The sequence below is a fragment of the Phalacrocorax aristotelis genome, chromosome 6 (genome assembly GCF_949628215.1).
Source record: "Phalacrocorax aristotelis chromosome 6, bGulAri2.1, whole genome shotgun sequence".
Classification (NCBI taxonomy): Eukaryota; Metazoa; Chordata; class Aves; order Suliformes; family Phalacrocoracidae; genus Phalacrocorax; species Phalacrocorax aristotelis.
Window position 1 is genome coordinate 51,055,360 of NC_134281.1, and position 19,056 is coordinate 51,074,415.

At 63.5% G+C, this 19,056-nt stretch overlaps 3 protein-coding genes across 12 annotated transcripts in view; all 3 read right to left on the reverse strand.

The window, feature by feature from the left end:
- The window catches only part of IPO13 (importin 13), a 32,148-nt gene extending 28,790 nt beyond the window's left edge, over positions 1-3,358 (reverse strand). For both annotated transcript variants that reach the window (XM_075097833.1, XM_075097832.1), the window contains exon 1: positions 3,166-3,358. In XM_075097833.1, coding sequence (XP_074953934.1) covers positions 3,166-3,237 — 72 coding nt within the window. In that variant the 5' untranslated portion in view covers positions 3,238-3,358. The remainder of the gene's footprint in view (positions 1-3,165) is intronic.
- Positions 3,359-3,759: 401 nt separating this feature from the next.
- On the reverse strand, positions 3,760-9,082 carry ARTN (artemin). The gene is made up of 4 exons (XM_075097849.1): positions 8,969-9,082; positions 5,816-5,886; positions 5,491-5,680; positions 3,760-5,126 (listed from the first exon to the last, which is right to left on the reverse strand). The coding sequence occupies exons 1-4, from the start codon at positions 9,015-9,017 to the stop codon at positions 4,690-4,692; spliced, it is 747 nt and encodes a 248-aa protein (XP_074953950.1). The 5' UTR covers positions 9,018-9,082; the 3' UTR covers positions 3,760-4,689.
- Positions 9,083-13,226: 4,144 nt separating this feature from the next.
- The window catches only part of ST3GAL3 (ST3 beta-galactoside alpha-2,3-sialyltransferase 3), a 189,141-nt gene continuing 183,311 nt past the window's right edge, over positions 13,227-19,056 (reverse strand). For all 9 annotated transcript variants that reach the window (XM_075097841.1, XM_075097843.1, XM_075097845.1 and 6 more), the window contains one exon: positions 13,227-17,553. In XM_075097841.1, coding sequence (XP_074953942.1) covers positions 17,464-17,553 — 90 coding nt within the window. In that variant the 3' untranslated portion in view covers positions 13,227-17,463. The remainder of the gene's footprint in view (positions 17,554-19,056) is intronic.

Consider the following 19,056-nt stretch of genomic DNA (forward strand, 5'->3'; position numbering starts at 1 on the left):
AATGGCACTGCCTTATTTCTTATTTCTAAAAGGGGAGATACTGCTGGGGCAGATTCAACTGCACTGGAAGCAGGTAAAGAGGGTCTCTCCTCCTGTCCAAGCCCGTAGTGGTAGGTACTGCCACTCCTGACCCAGGGGGACCAAAATGCAAGGCACAAGTCCTGCTTGTGCCCTGCTCCTGTGAGACAAACACAGCCAGCAGGGACCAATCCATCTACAATATATGACCTACAATCCATCTTCACCAGGGTTCATACTACAGCAGGAGTGTCACCTTCCCTGGGCAGTGTCACCCCATCACCAGGCTGTCAGTCACACCAAGGACAGCCCTGGGCACCCAAAAGCTCATGCAGGTCACGAACCAGATTGCACCATTTAGGCATGGGAAGGCTGAGCATCCTTGCAGCCTGAAGCCCTCGGCTCACCCAGCCTTCCCTTCTCTCCAGCCCCTCCAGCCGCAGCAGCAGTCCGACTCAGCAGCAGGTGCAGGGAAAGCAGAGCCAGCCCAGAGCTGCCGGCCGGCCGCTCAGCAGGTCCACACAGCCACACCAGCCTGCTGTAGCTGTGCCGAAGCTAGAGCAGCATCTAGGTCAGGCTCGGAAGAAAACAAAAAGCAGCCGAGCATCCCTGAGCTGGGACTGGGGGACGCTGATACAGTAACGGTATCACAACAGCTCAGCCCCAGCATAGCCCCACTCCTTCCCTGCGTCATCGGAGAGCAAGGTATGGAAAAACGGAAGGAAAAAATGGAGGCAGCAACTTTCAGACAGCTCCTGAAGCACAGCACCTGAACCTGACACCTCCTTAGGAACAGAGCCAGCTGCTTGCCTGCTGCCCGCAGGCTTTCAGACCTGCTGGCTGGCAAAGTGCAGCGTGAACCCAGCCTACAGCATCAGTACCCTCCCGCCTCCCTACAACTCCTGGTCACAGCTGGAGGATCTAACCAGCTCTCCCTGGCACACATCATGCTGGATAAACACAGCGATGATCCTCCTCAGCTACATGGCACCCAGAGCCCTGCAAAACTGCAGGTGCATTTGCCCAGCCCACCACATCATAAACAACAGCAGGAGTAGAGGAGGGTCTTCCAGGGATACAAATCCTTCCCATGAAAACTGTCAGAAGAGCTACAACTGCCACATGTGATGACTTCCACTGCGGGTGACCTGGAGAGGCTTCAACCCTTTGACTTAAGAGATAACCAACTCCTTATGCTGTTCCTGACCCAGCACTTATCACTAACTCAGAGTGGAGTCAAGCCCTGACTTCAATCAGTATTCGACGTTATGCATAGAGCCATGCACAAAACCTGGCAGGCAGAAGAACCCAGGCCAGTAGAAGCATAATTTATCTGCCAGCATCACCTCTGGCAAAGTGGCTCTACCCACCTGCCTCCCACCAGCCCAGCCCCCAGCAAAGCCCACCTTTCCTTCGCTTTGTCTGAAAAGACAGGCACAGGAGGGCTCCAAGCTGCTGAACCTCCAAGTTTTTTCTGATCCCACCCCACATTTCTTCCTCTGGGCAGGGACCATGCTGCTGCCTCCAGCCAGCAGCTCAGAGCCTCACCACGCTCCACAGCCTCATCTTCAGAGGACACCACTGAGCTGGCAAAGCCTGCGGATACTGGGAGAAGCCGAGCGGGCTGGGGGAGGGGAGCTGAAGCATCCTAAGAGGGCATCTTTGCCTCCTCCCAGGCAGCAGGAGACTAAATCCAGAGCAGCGCAACGAAGGTGAGTTGCCCCTCAGCACAGCCCCACCTCACTCAGCCAGCGCTGGCCGCCCCCCACCCTGGTACTGCCCACCCTTCCTGGGCAAGTGTGCGCTTCATTGTTGGTGCAAACAAAGGAGTGGTTTGTGTCTGCCGAAGAGAAAGGATGTCGGAGGCAAAATCATCCGGCAGCCCTGGATATATGCAGATTAAGCTGCAGAAGGTTGCATTAATGTAGCATTTTCCAGACATCAGCTAATCCCCCCGGCCATACTCCATCTCCATCTCCCTGGCAGAGGTGGGCTGTCTCACCTGCAGCCACAAAGGCAACTGGCGCCCACTTACAAACCTGACATCCCTGGCCCGACACTTCCTGCGAGGCCAGGCAAGCTGCTGGGTGGGGACGGGTGTGAAACATAAGCCATGTGCCCACCAGCACACCCGTGGGCATTGCTTTGGCAAGGAACTCGGTCTATTCTTACCGAGGAAAAATGAGGACACTGGGATTCCCACTAGCTGTCTGGGGACCCAGCTATGGATCGACAGGCTGTCAAGTCTCCAAGTGGATGTCTGGCTACAGGGTGAGTGGAAGGGAGAAGCGCTCTCTTGCTGTTTGCCCTTCAGGGATGCATCCCTCGCTGCCCTGCCCCCAGCATCTCCAAGATGGCCCAAGGGTTTTGCTCGGCTGCCTCCCCCAGTGCTCACTGGGGTGCCTTGCTTGGTCTCCACGATGAACCCCAGTGCACAGAGGCTGCCCAGGGCTCTTCCCAGCAGCGGTGTGATGCTGGCAAGCCTCGCTTTGCCATGGCCATTCCCCAGATCCCAGTTTTTGGCAATCACGACCTTGCTCCTTTCGCCCTGCAGCTGCTTAGGAGGACCTCGATCATCAGCAGGAGCGTGGGGGCTGATCACTCCAGGCTCAGAAAGGCATCACCGGGCCATCCGCCCTCCAAAGGCTTTTCCCACCCCTAATTCCCAGCAATTCCCAGGACCCAGCGAGAGCCCGGGTGCCCTCCCTTCCCTGCCTTATGAAGACAGTGGCCATGCCGGGGGCAGCCAGGACTAGACCCGCAGGCTCTCGCCGCCCAGCACCGCAGCACGGCGACCCAGAGGACGCCCGTCGGAGACACACCTCCTCCCTTCTGCTCCCATTTCTGCCACATCATTTTCCCTCCCCGGGCTGCCCCGGCGCGCAGGAGCCGCCGGCTCCACCTCCCCCGCCGCGCACCGGACCCCAACCCCCACCCGGGGGGGCGCGCAGGCGGGTCCCCGCCGCTCCCGCTGCGGGCAGGGATCGCCCCCCCGGGACCGGCACCGGGACCGGCGAGCAGGTGCCCCCCCCCGCCCCAAGCCGCAGCCCCAGCGACCCCGCGGCAGCATCAGCATCCCGCTGCCGCGTCCCCCCGCCCCGCCGGCGCCGCGGGTGGGCTGGGTGGGCTCGGGGGCGGCTCGCTCACCTTCTCCACGTTCTCCACGGTGAAGTCGAGGCCCTGCGGCGGCGGCGGCGGCGCCTCCGCCCTCCGCTCCATGGCTGCGGCGGCGCTCAGGAGGCGGCGGCGGCGGGCGCGCGACAGCGGCGGCGCACGGGCAGCCGCATCGCGGCGGGACCCGCCTCCCCGCCCCGACGAGGGCGGCGGCACCGGGGCTCGGCTCAGCTAGGCTCGGCTCAGCTGGGCTGGGCTCGGCGGGCAGCGGCGGGCGGGCGGGGAGGCGCCCGAAGGGACACCCCGAGCGGCACCGCCGCTCCGCTCCGGTGGCACCGCCGGGCCCCGCTGTGCCCGCCGTCGCCGCAGGCGCGGCCGGGCAGCCCGGGACCTGCCGCAGCGCCGCGCCGCACGCCGGGAGCCGTAGTCCCGGCCCACGCGTGTCCCCAGCCGGGCACCGAGCGCCCCCACGCGTGGTGCCGGTGCTGCCGGCGGGAGCCCCGCTCAGCACCGCCTCCAACCCTCCCGCTGCCAGCCCACCGGTGTCACACACGCCGGACACCCCCGTGTCTGTGTGTGCGTGTGTGCCCGTGTCCCCCCCATCACGGGCACACGCAGGGGTTGGACTCGCAGCCCATCGCTTTATTGCTACTGGTAAAAGGCGACTGTACAAAAATAGAGTTTATCCCTCAGATTTTACAAATAATAGAAAAAGGGGGCCGGGGGCCCGGGGCACCAGGGGCTGCGGTGCTGCCCAGGGCTTCGCAGCAGCACTGGGGTTAAATTACACTCGGCCCCCGGGGGCCCGAAGTCATAAATAGGAGCTGCCGCTCGAGAACAATAAATAAATAATTTAGAGTAATAAATAGTTTAATGCTGCAGCACGGTGGGGGCAGCGGGGGACCCTGCCACTGCCCGGGAGCCAGGCAGGGGTCCTGGCAGGTGCCCGTGCCCCGCTGCCCTGCAGAGTGCTGGGGGCTGCGGCCAGCCTGGGTGCCGGCCCCCCACCCCGTGCTGGCACGGTTTGGCCCAGCTGCACCCCAGTCCCTGCAGGGCAGCTCCGGCCACTGCCAGCCCTAGGGTGCCCAATGGGACAGGGAGATTTTGCTCCTTTTCTGTCCCCCTCTGAATCTTGGGTGACGCTTGGCCCCAGTGCCCCTAAAGCAGGGGTGTGGGAGCACCAGTCCAGGCAGGGCGCAGGCAAGCTGGGTGCTGCTGGTGGGCAGCGGGCTGGCAGGCCCCTGCCCACAGTGGGGATGCTCCATACCCCCTCCAGCTCCTCTCCTGGGGCTGAGCCAGGATGCACTGGGGCAGGATGCGCTGGGGCAGGACCCTGCGTAGCTGATGGCACCAGCTACTGCTTGGCACTGAGCAGGAGGGGGGCTTGTCCGCCTGTCCTCCGTCACGGCTCCATCTTGCCTCAGTCCCCAGTGGCCACATAAAACCGGGGCCACCTGCCTCCGCCAGAACCTTCCTCTGAGTATCGGCACTGCTGTGCACCACGAGCCAGGGGCTGCCGGCATGTGTCGAGCCAGGGCCGAGCTGGCAGCCCCCTCCTCAGCCAATGCAGCTGCACTCAGCTGCCGAGAGCTTCTCCACTGTCTGCCACGTGTTTTGCACGTCCATGAAGGAGACAGCCTCGTAGCGGGTGGGCCGGCAGCAGGGGTGGCTGAGGACCCGCTCCTGCGGTCCTGGGGTGATGAGCTGCTGCCGCAGCAGGCTGCTCAGCGTCAGGTCATAGTTGCTGCGTGCGCGGTGGCAGGACCCACTGCAGTACTTGAAGAGCACGATCTCGTCCGAGTTGAAGCCCAGGCCCAGGTCGCGCACCTTCACCATCAGGTTGCGGATGTGGCAGTTGCGGCCGCGGGTCCCCCGCGAGGCTTTCCGTGTCCCCTTCTTGGCTTTGCTGGCGCCTGGCGGTGAGCGCTCGGCACGCAGCAGCAGGTCCTCCGTCAGCTCTGCGTCGCCCGGGCCACCTGTCGTCGCGTTGTCCCCTGCACATAGAGGGGACGGCATTGTCAGACCCCATCCTGCACCCACCAACCTCCCGGGGCCCGCTAAGTCTGCCTGTCCCCCGCCATGACCTGCAGACCCCTCCTGACCACCCACCATGGCACTGACTGGGTGCCTGCGGGGCAGTAAGGTGGGTGGGCACCTAGCCAAGCATATTCTCTTCCCCAGGGTTCTGCCACCATCACCAGTGTGAAGCACAGAGCCCCACGTGTTCGGCCCTCCTGTGCTCAGCCCTGAAGTGCAGAGGCAGCCCCACATGGGCTGGGACTCCCCACAGCAGCTCCCAACCCACCCATGCCCCACGCTTGGGGCCATTATGCCTTGGGGTCTTGTCCCAACACGCACCATACAGCTGGCTCCAGGCAGAAGCGAGCGGTACCTCCACGCCAACCTCCACAGCCGGGCTGGCGGTGGCCATGCCCCGTGGCGTGGCAGCCGTGTCCAGCGTCTCGTTGCAGTGCGGTGTTCGCAGGGTGCCTGCGGCCAGCCCAGCCAGCAGCGAGAGGATGGCGAGAAGCCCCCACAGCATCCCCTCCTGCAACAAAGCACAGCACAACGGGGTGAGCCCCGGCCAGGGTCTCCACAACAGGGATGAGGCTCCATGAGCAGCTGGGGATGGGGACGGGGACACGTGGCCCCGGCCATTGCAGCTGGCCAGGCTGAGGCTCACCTTGGGCTGTGGGTGTGTGGTGGGTCCTGCAGGTCTCGGCTCTGGTGGCCCCACTTGCTGCTCCATGCTGGCTGCAAGTGCAGAGGTGGGGGTCAGCCCCCATAGAGAGGGGATGGGGTGGACATCAAGCTGGGAGCTGGCACACCTCTCCCCTGCCCCTGCCAAGCATGCCACCCCCTCCCTCACCCCCCCCAGCACCCCACAACCCCTCCTGCACCCCATGCATGCTCCTCCCCAGTCCCCTCCCCACACTGCCAGGCACCGTCACCACCTGGCGCACCCCTTCCTGGAGATTTGGCAGCCGGGTGACCCAGCCTTCACCCAGCACCTCTCCTCAGGGGGACACTGCTGCCTCCTTGCACGAGCGGCCTGGGATGCCAGGCTGGGCCAAGAGGCAGCGGCTGGGGCTGGGAGCGCCGCTGGGGGGGGGCCTTTCCCATGGCCCTTCCCTGGGAATGTTTTTCTTGCTTGCAGTGGGAGCCTGACCTTGGAAACTCCAAATCCGTTAGCACAGGGTCCCTGGTTGCAGCCACCCGCCCCCCCCGGCCCTGTGCTGGGCTCCCGTGCCTGCTGCCTGCAGGGAGCTGGGACATGTGTGCCAGAGCAGCCCGGGGGAGTGGGGCTGCAGGGGCAGGATGGGCAAGCAGGTCCTGTGGGGACACAGCGGAGCACAGGCCACCATGCTGGGCTTGCTGTAATCATTCACCCCAACACCACTGCCCAGCATCCGCTGCCCCAACACACACAGGGGAAGCTGGTCCCCGCTGGGTATGGTCCCAGTGGAGCAGCAACCATGGCCTCAGGAGAGCGATGTCCCCTGGGAGGTGCAGGGGCAACTCCCAGTCTGCAGCCATCAATTGCACCCCCTTCCCCAGTTCCCCTGGGGTGTGGGGAGGCCCCTGTGCCCCAGTGTCCCAAGCCAGGATCCCCCAGAGGTGGCTCCCATGGAGACTTTAACCCTCCTTGGCCCATCTGCCGCATCCCCTGTCTCTCAGGATGGGACTTTCCCCTTGAAGCTTGGTGGCATCCTGCAGCGGGGAGTTCCCCTGTCCCCTCCATGGCTGTGCCCTGGCATGCCTCAGGTGCTTCCATGGCAAAGCTGGGACGGGACATGCTAAGGAGAGCGCTCCTGGCCAAAAAATGAAGGGACACAACTGGGCACCACTGGGACAAGGAGACAAAAATCAGTTCCCTTGGTCCACCCAACACCTCAGGGGATGGTCCCCAAGTCCCAGTTGCCACATTTCATGCCACCCTGCACTGGCCACGCCATGGCAAGGGCCTGCCATGGGCAGTGCCAGGCCCATGTGCCTCCTCCGGGGGCCGTGCACGGGGCAGGTTGCGTCCCCGGTGCAGGCAGGGCTGGCACCAGGCCCCCCCCGGCCCCGCCGGCCGCCGCAGCCTGGCCAAGCACAGCCCACGCAGCACGTCGCTCCCGTGGCGGCCCGTGGCCCCGCGCCAGCCGCTGCTGCCAGGTCATAGTTTTCCCAGGCCAGCACCCCCGGAGGGACCAGGCGAGGGTCCCCGCGTCCCGCTGGGAGGGGACGGGCCCCCCCTCCCCGGGTCCCTGCTCCCGCATCCCGGCCCCAGCATCCCGGCGGGACGGAACGGGATGGGATGGGACGGGACGGGACGGAGCAGCCGCTGCAGTTCAGGCTTCTCCCGTCCGGCGGCAGCACGGCCCCGGGCTCTGCGGCGGCAGCGCTGCCGGCGGGGCGCCGGGCGAGGGCAGCCTCCCTTCGCCGCGGGAGCCCCGGAGCCGGGGCTAGGGACGTGCCCCGCCGGTGCCTCTGCAGAAACGGAGCCCCGTCCCCGGGGGCAGCTCCCCGGGAGCGCAGGACCGCAGCCCACGCTGCCCGCTCGGCCCCTGCTTCCCCCCAGCGCGGGCAGGGCTGAGCCAAGCTCCCGGGCACCCCACGAGGGTGCCGGTCCCGCACCCCCGCCACGGCAGACCCCCAGTTCCCGCACGGGGGGGGATTTGGCTGGGGTTTGCCCCTGCCATGGCTGCAAAAGCCCACTTGGGCCATTAACAGGCACAGGAGCCCCTTCCAGGGCCAGGATCAGACCCGTCCATGTCAAGACCTGCCTGACCCCTGCCCGTGGGCCCCCCGCCCGGGGGGTAAGCAGCAGCGTGCTGGGGTAACCCCTGCACGGGTCACACCCACCCACCCGTGCGGAGCCCCGGCAAGAGCCCCGCTGCCCGCGCAGTGCACAGGGCGCTGGGGAACGGGTGCCCCGTGGGCTGCACCAGGCCCCCGGGAGAGGCAGGAGCCGCTCGCGAAAGCGCATCCACGCGGGGCCAGCGGGTGCCAGAGCCCGCGGGGTGAGGGTCTCAGCTCACGGAGTGGCCGCTTTTGGAAAGGGGCTGTGCTGGGGCCTCGCTCGCCGCCCCTCGCTGTGGTAGCCCTGCAGCCGCAGGTCCTGCCTGGCAGCGCGGGGGGTGCCCAGAGACCCCCACGGCACCTGCAGGCACTGGTGGAGCCGGCGGAGGGCCCGCATCCCACCGGGCTGCCCCTGCAGGAGGAGGGACGGGGCGGGGGGGTGGTGGGGGTGTCAGAAACCTACCCTACGTGTGATAGCGGAGCTGGCACCAGCCCCGCAAAGCCGTGGAGGCCGGAATCGGACACGTGGGGCACACAGGCGAGACTAAACTCGGCCCCAGCCCGGGGAAAGCAGGGCCGGGGGGCGCCGGGCAGTGCCGGGCCGGGCACCCCCGCCGCGGGGCTCTCCCCCGCCCTCCGCCTGCGCAGCCGGGGCATAGACCTGCCCGACGTGCCCGAAGGACCGGGGCGGGAGCCCAGGGAAGAGGCGGGCGAGACGGTCCCCGCGTCCCCCGGGCACCCGCGGCGGGGTCCCGCCTCTCCCCGCCCGGGCAGGGAACCCCGTTCCCGCCGCGGCCCCCAGCGCTTCCCGCGCCGGGCCGGGCTCGGCACCCCGGGAGCTGCCCCCGGGGGGGACCCGCCCGGGGGCGGCCCGAGCACCCTCGGGGTCCCGCGGGTTTTGCCGAGGGGCAGACGGCCAAGCAGGCTCCCCCCGTCTCCCTCGCCCCCCCACCCCCCCCACCCTCAGCCCCGGTACGAGCCGCCGCCGAGGCCCGGCGCCGCCGGCAGGCTGGGGGGGACGCTGCCGCCCGCCGCCCCGGCCCGCACTCACCGTGCCCGCGGCGGGGACCATCCCCCGGGCCGCCGCCGCCGCCCCGCATCGCCTCCGCTCCCCGCCGCCCCCCGCCGCCCGCCGCCCGCCGCCGCCGCGCCGGGGCGGGGCGCGGGCGGGGGCCGGCGCTGCCCCGCCGGCACCGGCACCGGTTCCCGCCGCTGCTCCCGGTGCCGCTCCCGCTGCGCCTCGGGGTGCGGGTCCCGGTCCCGCTGCGCCTCGGGGTGCGGTGTCGGTGCCGCCGGCGGCGGGCGGACGCGCAGTGCGGGGCAGCGGCGGCTCCATCCCGCTCCCGCCGCCGACGCCGCCGGCGGTGTCAAATTCCAGCCGCCGTCAGCTGACCGGAGGGGCGGGCGCTGGCACCGGCACCGGGACCCCGACCCGCACCGGGACCCCGACCCGCACCGGGACCAGGACGACACCGGGATCCCGCCACCAGCAGGAGCCGCAGCCCGACCCGCACCAGCAGCGGCTCCGCGCCTGGACCCGCACCGCCGCCGATCTCCCGCCGGGAACGGCACCGGGACCCCCGGCGGCACCCACCCCCGCCACCACCCTGCCCGCCGGCCGACCCCCGGGGCTGGCGGACACCTCTCGGTACCGCCGGACAGTAGGACGGGCAGACGGACGCGCAGCCCGGACAGTCGGACGGACGCCCCCTGAGCGGGGCTCTCTGCCCCGCCAGTCCGCTCGCAGCGCTGGCAGGACGGACACCCAGACACCCGCCCGGGGACGAGTTCAGCCCTTTCTGCAGTGCTCCGGGAGTAGAGCCCCACGGGGGACCCCACGCCTGGCGGCGGGGGGGGCAGAGCCCCACGGGGCCCCCTTGCACACAGCGGGCCACCTGGGTGCGTGGGGACCCGCAGGGTCGGGCTTCGGGGTTGGCGGTGGGGTTTGGGGGTGGCAGGGTGGGGGCCACCACGGCAGTGCCCGGGCCATGGCGGGGCTGGCCGGCGTCCCACGCACCTCGAACCCCCGCGGGCCACCGGTGTGCCTGGCTTTCACACCCAGCCTCGCCGGAGAAGGAGTCAGGCCTCCCTGCCAACGGCCCACAGGTGCCCCGCAGCCAGGTCCACCCCAGCGGGACCACAGGCCACCGGGCTCCTTACCTCCGCCGTCTCCCTGCCTCCCTCCGCCGGGGCCGTCGCAGGCCCCGGGGACATGGGGGCCGGCTGGCGAGGCGAGCCGAGCCCGTGCGAGTCCTTACGTCACCACCCAGGGCCCTCCACGTCCATCCCGGGGCTCTCGAGTGCTCCTTGCAAATGTGCCAAATCCCAGGGCCGCCTCCGCTCAGTCCCTCTTCACACGTGCTCCCCTGGCCGGAGCCGGTCACCAGGGCACAGCCCAGGCTGGGCAAGCCCCTTGGGGCCAGCCCTCATGGCCCGTTGACCCTCCAGGCCCTGCCTGCGGCGTGGTCCGGAGGCGTCCGAGCAGGCTGCGTGCCCTGGGATGCTGCTTGCCGTGTCATCTGCCCCAGCAGCGCTCAACCGCCTCGGCACAACCTCCCCGGGCTTATATAACTCCCCGGTTGGAGCAGGGCCAGCAGCTCGATCGCCAGCTGTGCTGTGGCTGCACGCCGGCCCCTGGGTCGCCCCTGAGGTCTGCCCCGGCACCCAGGCCCCCCGCGTGGCATTAACTGCTTCCCTGCCGCATGGCAGCCCAGAACCCACGGTCCTGAGCGCTGGCCAGCGTTGTGTGAGCCACCGGTGGAGCCAGCTGCCTCATCTTGTCTCATCTGGTCGGATTATCCAGCGTGGAGATGACAACTCCTGTGTCCCTCCTGCGGCATCACCTGCCAGGGAATGTGCTGACACAAGTGGCGCTGGCTAAGCCGTCCCTGTCACCGCTAGCAGGGACGGTGGAGGTGGCACGCGGCCCAGAGCTGCTGCCCCTGCCCTGGTGTGGCACTGCGCGGCCGTGGTACCCCCGTGCTCCCAGCACAGGCAGCTTGGCCAAGCCTGTGGCCGTGGGTGGCTTCATACCTGTTAGTGGGACTGCATGGGAGGGTGGGCTCTGTGACCTGAGGCTGCTCCCTTCTGTGATGCCCTCGTGGGAGATTGCGGAGGCGATGCCCTGGATGCCTTGGCCCAGCAGAGGTTTGGAGGCACAGGAGTATCATTATGGTGGGGAATGGGCCACGGGCAGGGGACAGGGAACAGGATCCTCTGCTTTGCAGGGCTGCAAACTAACGGGGCTGCCTGCTTGTCAAGTTTCTGTCCAAGTGGCATGTCCTGCTCCAGGTTGTCTGGCTGTCCCATGGGGCTGGGACTGGCCACAGCCCTGCCCATGCAGGGGGAGCTGCCCCGGACGGGCTGCCAATGGAGGAGGGCTGCCTCCCCCACTGACAGCCCTCGAGGATTGAAGGCAGCCCAAGCTGCTGGCTCATGACAGGGGTTACCCCTTCCCCTTCTGCCTTCCCTGCGGGTCGGACTGGTCCTCATGGCACAGCCAGGAGCTGCTGGCAGTGTGATGCTGGTGGTGGGCAGGGGGCTGTGTAGGGCATGGCACAGGGATATCCAGGAGACCCCATACAGGTGGGCCCAGAGAGGCCCTGGTCCTGTGAAAGGGGTGGCTGTACAAAGCTGTAAAGCCTGGCCTCTGTCCTCTTACAGGAGTGCTCCCTTCCTGGCTGCTACCCCAGACACCTGGGGGTCCTGTCTCCCTCCTTTGCCCCTGGCTCTCGTCCTGGGAGATGTGACCCTGCTGCTGCCATCAGCCCCGCTGATGTCCTGCCAGTGGCATCTCCTCCCTGTCCCCACGATCTTTGTGGCAGGAGGTGGCATGTCCCAGCACTGTGCCTGAATCCGGGCACTGCTCTCTCCCCTTGGGCTCCCATCAGTATCAGCTCTACCCTGGGGAGCGCTGAGTGTGGACTGGGCCCCACGGGCGCTGGGGTGCAGGGCAGGGTCCTTGGCCCCACGCGCCTCCAGAGGGGTGACCTGCGCCCTGGCTGCTGCTGGCAGTGTCTGGCTTGGTGCCTCCCAAGGCACCCCCTGCATCAGCCTGTGCTTCTGCACCCCCAGTCCCTTGTTGTCCCCGTGTCCCTTGTTGGTCTGGAATGAGGCCTGCGGAGCCAAGGCCCGCTGTGACATCTGTCCCTGAAGGTGCCACCCTTGTGTGAGGCAGGATGGGGGTGATGCTGTCCAGCCAGATGGCAGGACTGAGCACGCCGTGGCTGCTGTCGTGCCAGTGCAAGGCCATGCTGGGTGTGACAAGACGCATATGAGCGCGGGCTATGATGCAGATGGACCAACCGGTTGCATTGTTCCTGTCTCTGCAGTGACATGGCTCCTTCGGGGATACCTGCTCTAGAACAAGTGTCCTTGCCTCTGCTGACCTGGACCTCCCACAGGCTGTCCCTGTGTGCCCCGGTCCCAGGCTCTGCACTCTCCCACTCCACAGCCCTCCCAAGGCCAGGATGGGGCACGGGCCACCCCTGGGGCTGGCTCAGCCCGATGGCAGTGGTAGCCCTGCTCTTTAAGGGCCAAGAAGAGAGGAGGGCAGGAAGGAGGGACTGAGCAGCTCCAGCATTTCCTTTCTGGAAGGAATCTGGAACTTGCAGCCACACACCAGAGAGGGTTGGGCATTTGCCTCTGCAGCATCCCATCGGTGCTGGCAGGAAGCCACCCCTTACATTTAGGAGCTGGCAGAGCAGTCACCCACCTGGAAGCAGCCACCTCATTCCCCTGGGTGATGGGACTGTCCCTGACTCGTCCTGTGACATTGCTGGTGTTTGCTGTAGGCATTATGCTCCTCCCGCTGGGATCTGGCAGGTGTCAGGAGCCGGTCACAGCCTCAGCCCCCAGCTTCCTAAACCGCTTCCTTCCTGGATGCTGCGGTGAGAAGGTCACTTGGCTGGACACCTGCCTTTGTCAGGGCCGCACCCAGCCCTATTGCTGCTGCGACCCTTGGCGGGAAGCCACCCCCTGGCAGGGAGTCCCTGAGAGGGAAGGCAGAGTTGCAGGGAGCCCGTCCCAGGCAGGACAAGCCCCCACCCCACTGCCCCCTGACGGGACATGCACCCAACCCACGAGCCCCTCTCCCACCCCTCAGGTCACCAAGAAGGAGAAGCGCGGCCCTCTCCTGTCCCCAGCACCAGGCCAGTGGCATCGTCCAGCTGCAGCTTCTGGCAGCTGCCTCTGCATTTCTGTGCTGGAGGAGTCAGCAGTGAAACCAGGTTGGGGACAGCCCCAGCAGGGGAATCCCTCTGCCTCCCCTAAAAAAGGCCAAGGGCAGCAGAAGAAAGAGGCCAGCCAAGCTTGTTTGATAGCTTTATTGCTTCTGTGATATGACTGAATTGATGTGACATAAGCCGGCTTGGAGGAGCCTGCAAGACTCTTGCCCTCCCTGCCTAGAGGGAAAATTAAAAAAAAAAATCGCAGAAACTAAAACTAATTTTAAAAACTCATTGAGTTCTTGCATCTCAGCTTGGTATAGTACCAGTGAGTGCACTGGCCTTTGGAGCGAGTCCCTGTGCAGGCTGTGCAAGGAGCCGGTGCCCGGAGGGGCTGGGTAGTGGCCCAGGTCACCCACACCAAGGGACACATCTCCAATACCGTGTGTGACACTCACTTGGGCCGATGGCATGTGCCCTGCTGGTGCCGGTGGAGCTCAGCATGGCGGCTGCCTCCCTGCCAGGCGGTCTGGAAGCCCTTGCCTGTCCCCTGGTACTGCCTGTACCCAGCCTGCCTGCTCTTGTTCAATAGAGACAGCCCTGTCCTGACTCCTTCCCCCTCTCCCAGCAGTGTTCACACTGAGGGGTAAAGCCGCAAGGCAGGGCCGCTCCCTCCCAGGAAAAGGAGATGCTGGAAGCCCAGAGATGCTGGGCTGAGGGATGCTGGGCTGCACAGGATCCTGCTGCTGCCTTGTGCTCCCTGGCTGTGGTGTGTCTGTTTGGCACGTGTAAGCTTGAGGCCGCAGCATGGCCAGCCCTAATGGGGTGAGCTGGTGGAGGGAGCCTGACACCAGGGTGGCGGGCACTGGGGAGGGCTGTACGCCACAAATGCATGAGCAGCCCGTGCTCATGGTGTGGTCACTGCAGCAGAAGCTCTCTGACAGCCCCTCTCCCTTGGAGCAGCACGTGTTGGCTGGCCTGCAGCTCCCCAGACCTGCTCTCTGCACCAGCCGGAGCAAAACCCCGCTGCAGGAGCTGGCTCCCCAACCTCTCTCTAGGCAGGTTCCCTGCCACCCAAGTGGCCTTTCTGCATTACAGCGTGTCAGAGGCACCAGGCAACCCTGCTCTATATTTAGGCTGTGGAGAATTCCCCTGGGCTCTCCCTTCCAAGCTGAAAAGGTGAGTCACTGCAAGGGAGAGGCCAAGACTCGCATCCGTCCCACTGACCCTGCTCTGACCCGCGTGCACCGCTCTGAGCTGGCAGGACTGCAACGTTTTGGAGGGCGGAAGGTGGCTGCAGGTGCATGTGGGGAGGCAGCCAAAGGAACAGCATCCAGGAGTGAAACCCAGTGCTGCCCACTGTTTCTGGGGCTGGGGCGCACATCCCCATCGCCCAGCTGGGGGGTTGCTCCGTGGGTGTGCTTGCCCCACCAATGTCAAATGGGACGGTGAACTAAAGGGGAGCCTTTGGCCCCCAAGTAACCCCCCATCCTCTCTTTCCTTCTACTTGCAGGTGGCCCTGACCCACCGCAGTCACCCTGGGCCACGCACTCATCTATTCAGCTGGGGCAATTCTGCCTGGAGACTCCCACCAAGGTGGAGGGAAGGGCTTGGAGTCACCTCCTTGGTCTGCAGGGACAGCTTCCCACCAGGACCTGTCCCTGGCCATGGTGGGGAGCTGGGACACCAGGAAAAGCAGAGCAGGGGTCATCCTCTCTCCTTGGACCTGGAGCCAGTGAGCTGAAAGATTAAGGTGCCCCATAGCTTTGTAGTGCTCAATAAAATGGACTAAATCAAATTAATACCATGAAAAGTCTCCATAGGGGTGCTTACCCCGGAGGATGGAGAGGAGCCCAGCATAGTTACCAAAGGCTCTTCATTCCCCTCTTCCTCCTAGCTGCAGCCACTCGTTCTCTGGCATCTCAGCTCACTGTAGCATACGGATGCAGCCCATCACCCACTCATTGCCCCAGGATCCCACTGCAGCTGGTTAAGGACCTAGTTCAAGCACCAACGTGGAGGGCAGATGCCCACCCTTCCCCAGCCACGCCCAGCCCAGGCACCCTAACTGCCACTGTGGTGGGGACTCTACGCAAGATGGTCCCAGGTCCAGGCTGACACAGAGGAACAGCAAACGGGGTGTCACCTGGCGAGAACCACAGAAATCCAGTCCCTTGAGCAGGATAAACAAATTGGGGGAGATTATTCAAAGGAGTATCTGCCACAGCATATGCTCAAAAACCTGCTGGAAACCCCAGCTCTCCATGCTGGAAACCTCACAGAGCATCCTGGGGGAAGGCATGTACTGAGGGGAGCAGGGAGTGCCTGGCTGGGAGGCCAGGAGAAGGGACATGGGAAGGGAAAAGGGAAGGGAAAGCCTCCCAACATCTGTCTTCTGCAGCCTGGAAGAGGCAGGATCTTTAGGCTGCTCCCAGACTACAAGGCAAGCAGCAGCCACAACCAGAAGCTGGACAGGAGTTGCCCCTGAGCAAGCTACTTGGCTACAGGTGCACCATGCAAGAGAGGCTCCTGAGCAGCACATCCCATGCCAGTCTGTGGGCAGCACCCAGCACCATGTCCTGAGAGCTACTCTCTGCCTGCAGCCTGGTCTCAAACCATTCCATCAGTCTGCTCCTCTGCCCCACGCCTGCCCCCCCTGCACATCCCATCTCGGGTCTCAGCCCCAGAGCCACAGCCCCCTGCATGTCAGCAGCAGCAGAGGTGGCCCAGGGGAACCATGGAAGCCCTGCTCTGAGCATCCCTTGTCCATGTTAGGGCTATGTTCTCCCTTCAGCTCAGAGCAAGGCAGACTGTAATCCTTGGGCTACGTCAGATGCAGCACCAGGACCACAAGCCCACACAGCATCCCTCTGGGACCACCCCTGCTGCACGCTGCATGCTGATACCTCGACACTCGGCTCGGGACAGTGCCCACGGACACAGTCCAGTCTGCTCCAGGCTAGGAGAGCGTGGGAGCCAGTTTCCACCTGCAACTATTCCCCTGGCAACCCCCTTTCTGCCCACGCTCTCCAGGTGGATAAGACCACCCTGCTGTCTTCACACCAGCCACGTTGCTCAGTTTATTCCAGCTCCTCTGAAATACATATACAAATCAAATGTGCAAATACTGCATCTTGGGAACAAGACGGCAAAGGAAGGGATGTGCTCCTGAGAGCAGGAGGAGCAGCAGTGCTAGAGCAGCACAGGAGGAGCTTGGAAATGAAGTGAGCAGGGGCCGAGCAGAGGGTGAGGGTTCCTAGCAGGCCTCCAACCATGCCAGCAGCTCCATCACCACTGAGGTCACACATCGTTTAAATAGGGAACATGATCGAGTCTGGAACGTAAAACAAACATCTTCAGCAGCCCGCTCTCAAACTGTAAAGCTTCAGATCCCCACACAAGATCTGACCTCCTTCCAAAGAATAATTACTCCTCTCCCACACAAAAATGAAGCGAGATGCTGTCCAGAAATGGTGACACCAATCCGCACAGACTCCACAGCAGCCCTGCACAGCAGGCACAAACCAAGAGGCCTGAAAGCCTTGGACACAACGAGGCAGGCTCCTCAGCGCCATGACAGGCAGGAAGGTGGGGAGGGTCTGCTGCAGGCAGAGAAAGCCATCGGCTCCCTGCTCCACCTTGGGGTCAGGGCAGAGGCAGAGCAGGGCAAACGGCTATGGAAAACGCAGCCAAGTAAGTGGCTGCTGCTGCTGCCTCTATGCAGGAAGCAAGGAAAAGTGCAGAAAAACAAACCCATGCTCATCTCCATCCAGAAGCTCCAAGTGGAGGACGAGGGAAACCCATTATTCTCCCTTCAAATTATAGCAGCACCAACAACACTGAAGTTTTGGACGGATTTGTTTTCCTGGGGAAAGGCCTGAGGCAGGTGACAACATAGATGGAGCATGGAGAGGCCAGGCTTTTCGCAGGGCTGTGCACAAGCAACTTTGCCTTGCACCTTGGTATTTCTAGTATGATTCCAGCAGAGTTTCTTTTAAAAAATAATACTTTGTACATTCAGGCATTGCTGCTTCGGGGCAGCATCACCTCCCATTTGGCACAAATTGTTTTATTCACAAACCTTTCTTCTCTCTCCTGAGTCTTTCCTGTTTAATTCAGGACACAGAAGATCCGTCTGTGATGCAGAGTTCAAGAACTGCCCACTCAAGCCCCTTGCCCACCTCCTGCCAGCTCTAGGCCTGGAGGCAGCAGATGCAACCCTCATGCAGGCTGGCAATGTGAGAGGGTCTTCCCAGAGCACCTGGGCATCTCTGTGTGTCTTCAGTGAGGTGGGATTCTTGTGGGGGGGCTGCCAGTGCCTGCTCCCAGAGCTGCAGCGTGTGTCTTTGTCTCCTCCCTTGGAGGCAGTGGCTGCAGCCACTCAAATCCCACTGGTTAGGTCAGTGATGACTCGGGCTTTCACCAGCTTTCGCAAGAACTCCTTCTCCCGCTGGATGTTGTGTGTCCAGGACTGGAAGGAAATGGGAAAGACAGGTCAGCAGCTATCCTGGCCAAGCATGCTCCCATTCCCCACGTTGCAGAAGACTCCGGCTGGGGCAGGGCAGTGGCTTCTGCCAAAAAGACAGACCCCACCACAGACCAGAAGAGCCCTTGCAGACCAAGGGCCTTTTCTTGTCTAAAGCTGATACAGTCAGCGGGGTCAGACCCATGTACCTGAGGTAGGAGGTCTCCTGATGGGCTGGGTGAAGGTTTTTTGGCATGGTGAGATCTGGGCAACCCAGGTACCTTGGGCAGATGTAGGTGGTTACAGCGCCCTCCCAAGCCATGACACACAAGTCCAACAGCACATCATTAACAGTGATGTGTGCCAGGGAACAGAGCTGGCAGAGAACACGGTGGCAAGACGTACCGTACATACACCATACATACAGCTCCCTGCCAAGGGAGGTCTCTGGGAAATGCATGAGGGTGCAGGCAGCTGAAAAGCTCCAAGACCAGCCCCATAAAGGCCATTTCTTGCCTCTGCTAGCCCTATCAAGAGGAAATCACATGGTAAAAGTTACACTAATACAATGTGAAGGGTGAAATGGTCACATCTCCCAGCCAGGCACTCCAGAGCAATGATTGCTATAGCTGGTGTCAGCTCACCCAGATGTGTTCCCTGCAGCAGGCTTTAGTCGCAATCAGAGCATCTGCCATCACTCCCCTGTGCTGGTATTATTAAAGCACTTAATGAAGGCAGTAAATGGTTTGTCCCCTGGGGAGACCAAGGCAGAGCAGGGAAAGCAACTTTCCCCAGTATCTCCCAAGAGAACAAGAATCCCAGTAAAAGAATCTAGGTCTCTAGCACAGTGCTCTGGCCAGCAGCTAATCTGAGCTCTAAATATGACCCAGACCATGATAAAAATCACTCAGTGGGAGCCTCCATGAAATGACCTCAACCAACAAAGTGCCAGCCCAACGAGCCCTCTGAGGGCACTTTGTCATAGGTATCTAAACCCAGTTCACCCACTGCAAAACCACAGGCACCTGCCTGCAAAGCACTGGTTGCATCCATCACACGCAAGATGCATGTGGCTCTCCTGCCATCTGTGGATGTCCTGTCCAGGACAAGCAGCTCTCAGCCACAACTGCTGTGTGGCACATGGAGCCTGCTGCCAAGAGGTCCAAGACTGAAGGTCCTTCTCTAGATCTCCAGCACATTTTGGAAATACCTCTCTTGTTGCTACTGTGTGTTTACAAGCCAAATTCATCCCCTCAGTGGGGATGCAACTCAGTGCACAGGAATGACGACAGTTAAGGCTGCTAAGGAAAGTTCAGGCAGGTCTTATCTTGTAACCTGTGTTCAAAAGAAGTCTTTGGCTTCCTCTGCTTCCAGGGACATTGTTACCTGAATGCTGCAAAGGGTGCACCAGCACCAGGAACAACAGGGTCACACGTGGTAAACCATGTTGGTGCTCTTTGGAACTCTGAAAACACAGGAGACCCTGTCTCTAAACTGAAATGATGCTGC